This window comes from Tamandua tetradactyla, chromosome 2 (assembly GCF_023851605.1).
Source record: "Tamandua tetradactyla isolate mTamTet1 chromosome 2, mTamTet1.pri, whole genome shotgun sequence".
In the NCBI taxonomy this organism is placed as follows: Eukaryota; Metazoa; Chordata; class Mammalia; order Pilosa; family Myrmecophagidae; genus Tamandua; species Tamandua tetradactyla.
The window spans coordinates 198,895,053-198,902,171 of record NC_135328.1 but is presented as its reverse complement, the minus strand read 5'-3'; the positions used below and the strand labels follow the sequence as shown (position 1 = coordinate 198,902,171).

Sequence of the window (7,119 nt, the reverse complement as noted above, 5' to 3'; positions counted from 1 at the left end):
CCGCAAGCCAGGAAATGGTTAAAGGGATTTTATTTTGAAATGTGGACAGAGGGACAGAAATGTGGTGGTTAGTGAGGGGAAGGGGGCTGCCAAGGGCCTGGAAGCTGCAGAGGAGAGATAAGGGTGCTGGCTGCCAGGGAGCCCTAGCGCAGCAGCATCCGAACCCTGCGGTAGGGCCGGCCCACGCCGCGGCCTGAGGCCCAGTCGATGCCGTACTTGTGGGCAGCGGCCTCGGACCCCGCATAAGGCCCATTGAGGTTGGCTCTATAGCAGGCGGCATACCACCAGGCACCACGCACAGTCACCGCGCAGTTGCCCATGCTTGTATCGTGGTCGGCGTCGAAGGTGGAGAAGGGCTTTCCGTTGTGGATGCTCAGGGAGTCTCCTGGCAGGGAGGGGATGGGAGACAACTTGGTGCCTTTGGAGACAGTACTTCAGAGGAGCCTCAGGACAGACAGGAGGCGCAGGTTCTCAGGCCCCATGAGAAAACGGCTGTATCGAGAGGCCGGGTTGCTTGCCCAGGGACAGGCACTGGGACTCAAATTCAGGGTTGCCTGGCTCCAAAGCCACCAGCTTTACCCCCCTGCCTTGTCCCCTCCCAGAATCGCCAGCTGCCTACTAGCTCCTTTGTTTCCTCCCAGCTCCAATCAGATGTCTGAGCAACTCTGCCAGGGAGGGCTGGGAGGAGCCTCTTGGGGGGGCTGGGCAGGAAAGGGGGCTCCCCTGAGGCACCTCCCCATAACCACTTCCCTCTTTCAAATCTCTCCCCAAGCATCAGTTTCTCTGAAAAAGCTTTCTCGGGTTCCTCTTCTGAAGTGGAGAATGCTAACACTCAATAGAGCCTCAGAAGGCATCCCAGACCTTCCTGCCTAACTCCCTGCCCATCTGACAGGGGAGGAAACCCAGATTCTGACGTACAAGGGACTTTCTCAAGGTCACATGGTAGTTAAGGGGCAGCGCAAGATTCCAGCTCAGTTCCGTTTTGCCTCCACAGCCCAAATTCTTCACTCCTGCACCATCTTGCCTTACAATTGCCATTTCTCAGATGAGGAAACTGAGGTTCACAGAGGGGAAGGGACCTCCTCCGGGGCCCTAGCTCAGGCTCACCCACCTGCTGTGCCCTGTAAGAACTGGCCCAGCACCAGCTGGTAGTGATCTGCCTCCCCGAGGACACTGAAAGTCTTATAGTGGGCGAAAGTGAGGTTCCCATCAAAGTCCTCCAGCTCTACCCGCAGCTCCCAGGTACCTGGGGAGGAGGCGGAAGCAGGGATAGAATAAGGGTCAGAATGGAGGATGAACTCTCAGGATGGCAGAGGAATTCCCTCCAGCTCTCCTGGACCCTGCTGGGGACTTACCCTGGAGTGTAAGCTGGTGCAAGTTCTCATTCCCCAGCCAGAATTCAGACTCCTGGCTCCCAAAACCTGCTTTGTAGGAGGTCCAAGAGCGGAAGAAATCCACGGAACCATCCTGCCGCCTCTGGAATACCTAGGAAGGCAGAGGGGGCCAGCACTCCATTGATTACCCCGGGCTGGGCACAGGGTGGAGAGAAGCAGGAGGAAGTAGCAACTGAGGGTGGGTGAGCGATGGGTTGGTGGGTTTACAATTCCCCCCTCTTTGGATTGGGGGTTTGTTGACAAAACGTGGTTCCTTTTAAGTGAGCTTTGCCTATGAATGTATTTATGAATTCTATATTCCCTTAACTCTTACGGACACACTCAACTCCCCAGCTCCTTGGGGGAGACTGAAGTGATAGAAATCCTTTCCCTCCCCTCTGGAGAAGGTCCACCCTGTTGGAAGTCAAACACCAAACAATCTGCTTTAAATTTACTGTGATAACGATCAAGGTATTAGAACAGAGAGGTCACCCCCAGAGGCCCGAGATGGACTCCTGGGATTCCCCCAATGTCCCCCCCTTCTCTGCTGAGCCAAGCCGTCCCCAGGCTCTGTAGTTTCCCTCCTAAATACCTTTTTGATTTGTCTCTGTTTCCATTGCTGCAGTCCACTGTCATCTCCTGCCCAGTCCCCTGCAGTCTGCCTGATGTCCCTGCTTCTGCTCTTGCCTCCTCCCTCCCCCAAAATGAGTCTCCTACAGCACAGCTGAATCACCTTTCTGCAACACAAGTCTGAATTGATCCCTCCCTTGTTTAAAATCTTCTGTGGCTACCCATTGCCCTCCGTGATCCTCAGTCATTTGGTACCCTCCATGGGCCTTTGCGGAGCTCCTCAATCCATCCCTGGCCAACGCCGGCAGGCCTCAGCTGACCCCTACACTTGCTCTCAACCCACTCCCATGGTCCCTCCGAACCCTCCTGTCCTCCCCTGTCTTTGTCTCCCCTCTACCTGAACTGCCCTTCCAAACCTCGTCTGTCTGGAGAACTTTTCCACAGATTTCAAGGCTCTTTCAAATGGCACTTCCTCTGGGAAGCCTTCTCAGACATCTTCAGGCCCAGGGGCACTCAGTAAACATTTCAGTGAATGACTCAGAAAACCTAGGCTGCAGTGGGCTCTGACTCCCCCTAGGGGCCAAGGGGAGAAGAGCCCACTAGGCCTGGCCTGCTCATCCTTTCTCCCCCTCCCCACCCCAGCCCACCTCTCCATTCGCACCAGCCAGCCGCCTCCTGCAGCATCCATGTCACAGAAGACTGTGAGGGTCCTGCCCTCAGGTAGGCACAGATGGTACCAGCCGCTCAAGGTGGCACCCCGGCTCAACAGCTCCTGGCAGTTCCTGGGGCCTGGGTAGGGGGAGAAGGGCTGAGGAGGGACCCCACGTTATTCCCAGACCCCTACCCCCTGGGCAATGCAGCAGGTCAAGTGTGGGACATCAGGAACCTGCTCGGCCCCCTCAGGCCCTTGAGTAGGGGGTCTAGAGAGGGCTGTGGGGAGGGGCCTGGCCACACCTGGGGGTCCACCAATACCCCAGCACTGCCTGGCACCAAGTTCCCGGCTCCCGTGAAGACTGCCTCACCCTCCTGGCACCGGAGCAGGTCCGCTGAGTCTCCTGCCCCAGGGAAGGACTGAGTGTTGGTTCTGAGGTCTGAGCATTCCCAAGAGAATACCCATAAACCACCAGAGGCGGGGGTGCCCAGGCCCTTCGCTTCATCCTGTCCCCCTCTCCTCCCAGCCTTCCACCCCTGACGCCAGGGCAGTCGGCCATCCTGGGAGATGGCCAAGCAGACACCACTCATCCAGTCCAGGGACAGAAGCAAAGAAAGGAGGGGATACACACTCACCGGGCTCACCCTTAGGGCCCATCTTGCCTGGTGGTCCTGGTGGCCCTGAAATCCCAGAGGCAGACACGCCTTGAGTCCTGTTCCATGTCCAAGGCCAAAACAGTAACAAGGAGTCTGGAGCCAGATGGTGCAAATCCCAGCAGGCTTGGTGCTTGTGGGAAAATATGTTACCCCTCTGACCCTCAGTTTCCTCCTTGGTAAAATGGGGGTGATACAACTTACCTTGCGGAGTTGCTTTCTGGATGCCTGGCACTCGGCCTAGAGCCTGGCATGGAGGAGGTTCCTGTCCCTTGTCATGGCTCCTCAGTATAGGCTTTAATTGCTCCATCCTTAGCCTCCCCACTTTACACTAAATTCCCTGCAGGCTCCCCAGTTTCTCTCACCTTGAGGACCTGGAGCCCCCTTCTCTCCAGGACTTCCTGGGGCTCCTGGACAACTGGGCAGGAGAACAACCTTGCTTGCTTCCAGTTCCCTGGGTTCTGCAGTGAGACACGGGACCAGGTGGACGCAGGGTGGGCACAGCGGGGTGGCCATGCCCACCCAGACCCCTCCACAGTTCTCCCTCCATCTTCCAGATTTTAACTGACAACGTTTTGAACTATTTGCATTTATTTGCATACATTTACACACAGAACCCAGACCACCAAACTCAGACACAGCTCCTCAGAACTGGTGAGCCTGGGTGGGAGAAGGACAACCGGGGAGAGCATCAACCCCCTACCTGGGCAGCTGAGGGGGTCCTGGATGCTCAGGCAGGTGGGTCCCCCAAGCAGGAAGAACATCAAGGAGAGTGGGGTCCACAGGAGGCCCATCTTGCTTGTGCCAGAAGAGGGAGGATGCCAGTTTATATGGGGACCATGCTGGTGGGAGAATGTAAAGCAAGACTTCCCCCCATTGTTCCCCGGGGACACCCCACCCTGGTTGGAACCAGCAGGGGGTGGGGGCATTTCCTCCCCCAGCTCCCAAGAGAATGGGCAGTGTCCCTGCCCTGTCCACACAGGATGGAGTCCAAGTTCTGACCCTGGTCTCTGCGTTTCCCCAACCGGCTTTCCAGGACTCCGAATTCACACAGGGATTTTCCACCTTTGAAGCTTGGCTCATGCTGTGCTTTTCATCTGGAATTCCCTTCCCTTAATCTCTACCTGTGACGTTCCACCTGTCCGTTAAGGCCCCACCCTAACACCATCTCCACCCAGGAGCCCTTCCCTCATCCTGAGCAATAGTACTAAGAATCACTGCAGCCATCTGCAGGCACTTACTGCATCCCAGATGTCCTGCTGGGTACGGCGAGCACATCACCCCTGATCCTCACGCAGCCTAGCTCAGAGCTGTTATTATTCCCCTCGGTTATAGACCTGGCACAGAGCAGGGCCTCGGTAAATATTTGCTAAATGAATAAAGATGGAGGAACTGAGGCCCAGAGATGCAACATGACTTGTGCTCTCTCTGACAACATAAATGCCCAGTGCTGAGAGCCCCAGCAGGGAGTCTAGGAAATGGCTGCTAAAATAGGCCAACTGCACGGGCAGCCCCCGCAGGGCAGGTGGAGGCCAAGAGGTCAGGGAGAAGGCAGGAGCCACGGTCCCAATGTGAGGGGTGAGATCTGAGCTGGGAAGCGAACTCAGGTGATAGGAGAGGAGAGAAAAGATTCATTCCCTCCTTCCTTCCTTCCTTCCTTCATTCAGCAAACTTTCCCTGAGGGCCTCGTCTCTTCCAGGCCCAGTGCTGGGAGACTGAGGTGCAGGGAAATGTCTGGGGAAGCGGAGGCAGAGTTTTCCCAACAGGTGGTTCCATGAGATAGAGATCCTGAGACCTTGCAATTCCAGTTCTCGGAAACCCATCTTCCCCAACCCCCCCCCCCCCCCCACGGATGTGCCAAGATCTTTGGACAATCTGTTTACAATCCTCAACCTGGAAATGATGTCACTAGGATCCAGGCAGATAAATTATGACCATCTGAGCAAGTTACAGGACAAATCTGATCTATAATGAAAGGGGCATAATTGCAGATACCATCAGCATGATCCCACTTTGTAATTTAAAAAGGCTAAATGCATGTGTGTAGGTATGTTGTAAATTCACAGAAAAATGTCTGAAACATATCATTAACTAGTTCTTTCTGAGGAGAAGAACCAAGGGGAGAGTGATTCTCCTTTTTTAAAATATAAATTTCTGCATAATGTTTTTTGTTGTTGTTCTTACAGGCATTTACTACTTTTGAAAGAAAAATAAAACATCCAATCAAGAAAGAAAGGAAAATACATTTTGCGGGGTGGAGAAGCCAGGGGAGGGTGATCCAGGCAGGACAATCGGCATGTACAAAGCCCTGGAGAAGGCAGGTGGAGGAGGAGGAGCTCCAAGGGGAGGCTCATGTCTGAGGGGACCAAAGGGCTGGACGGAAGTTGGCATGGGAGGAGGGCGTGGGGCGGTGAGGAGGTGGACTCTGTGTGTGTGTGTGTGTGTGTGTGTGTGTGTGTGTGTGTGTGTGTGTGTGTGTGTGGCATTATAGGTGGTGGTGGGATATGTGCGCAGGTGAGGCCTCCCTGAGGCCCGAGAATGACTGGAGCTCCCTGTGGCTCCGAGGGGCCCCAGGTATGGGGCACACATGCGCACTAGGTGGGAATTGAGGCCCAGAGCTGTTACATAACTTGCCTAACAAGCCCTCGATCTTGGGGTTCACCCCTATGAAACTTACTCCTGCAAAGGACAGGCCAAGCCTACTAAACATTAGGCCTAAGAGTCACCTCCAGAGAACCTCTTTTGTTGCTCAGACATGGCCTCTCTCTAAGGTGACACAGCAGGTGAACTCACTGCCCTCCCCCACTGCGTGGGACATGACTCCCAGGGGTGTAAATCTCCCTGGCAATGTGGGACAGAAAGCCCGGGATGAGACGGGACCTGGCATCAAGGGATTGAGAAAACCTTCTTGACCAAAATGGGGAAGAGAGAAATGAGACAAAATAAAGTGTCAGTGGCTGAGAGATTCCAAACAGAGTCGAGAAATAAGCCTGGAGGTTATTCTTATGCATTATATAGATATCCCTTTTTTAGTTTATGGTGTATTGGAGTGGCTGGAGGGAAGTACCTGAAACTGTAGAGCTGTGTTCCAGTAGCCTTGTTTCTTGATGACTGTATAAAGATATAGCTGTTATAATGTGACTGTGTCATTGTGAAAACCTTGTGTCTGATGCTCCTTTTATCCAGGGTATGGATAGATGAGTAAAAAAATATGGATAATAAATAAACAAATAATAGAGGGAACAAAGGTTAAAATAAATTGGGTAGATGGAAATACTAGTTGTCCATGAGAGGGAAGGGTAAGGGGTATGGTAAATATGAATTTTTTCTTTTTCTGGAGTGATGCAAATGTTCAAAAAAAATGATCATGGTGATGAATACACAACTATGTGATGATATGTGAGCCACTGACTGTACACCACGTATGAAATGTTTGCATGTTAAAAATGTTTGCATGTTCAGTTTTATCAATAAAAATATTTTTTAAAAAATAATAGTTTGCCTGAGTTCACAGAGAGCAGTTGGGCTCTATGTGCTGAACTTGCCACCGTTACTCTCTACTGCCTCTCAACTTCCCAGGACAGCTGCGGGATTAAATGAGATAAAGATGCAAGACTCCCAGCCAGGCCCCCAGCAGGTGGCACTGGGTGGGAGATGTCATTAGATGGGGGTAGAGGGAGTGTGGGTGTGCCCTTCCAGGAGGGCCTCAAGAAAGGGGGGGAGGGCGGGCCACAGTGGCTCAGCAGGCAAGAATGCTTGCCTGCCATGCCAGAAGACCTGGGTTCGATTCCCGGTACCTGCCCATTTGAAAAAAAAAAGGGGGAGGAAGGGCCAGAGGTGCAGAAATGGGTGCCTGGAAGTTCCCGAGTGG

At 53.5% G+C, this 7,119-nt stretch overlaps 1 protein-coding gene across 1 annotated transcript; it reads right to left on the bottom strand.

The window, feature by feature from the left end:
- Positions 1-12: 12 nt before the first annotated feature.
- FCN3 (ficolin 3) lies at positions 13-4,085 on the bottom strand. The gene is made up of 8 exons (XM_077150670.1): positions 3,952-4,085; positions 3,614-3,709; positions 3,231-3,275; positions 2,966-2,998; positions 2,605-2,732; positions 1,356-1,485; positions 1,112-1,246; positions 13-385 (listed from the first exon to the last, which is right to left on the bottom strand). The coding sequence occupies exons 1-8, from the start codon at positions 4,040-4,042 to the stop codon at positions 144-146; spliced, it is 900 nt and encodes a 299-aa protein (XP_077006785.1). The 5' UTR covers positions 4,043-4,085; the 3' UTR covers positions 13-143.
- Between the last annotated feature and the right edge of the window lie 3,034 nt (positions 4,086-7,119).

Coding starts and splice junctions, on each gene's coding strand:
- FCN3 (XM_077150670.1), bottom strand. CDS start 4,042: ATGGGCCTCCTGTGGACCCCACTCTCCTTGATGTTCTTCCTGCTTGGG. Junction 2,733..2,965: donor CCTGCTCCGGTGCCAGGAGG/GTGAGGCAGTCT, acceptor CCCCCTACCCAG/GCCCCAGGAACTGCCAGGAG. Junction 1,247..1,355: donor GCACCAGCTTACACTCCAGG/GTAAGTCCCCAG, acceptor CCTCCTCCCCAG/GTACCTGGGAGCTGCGGGTA.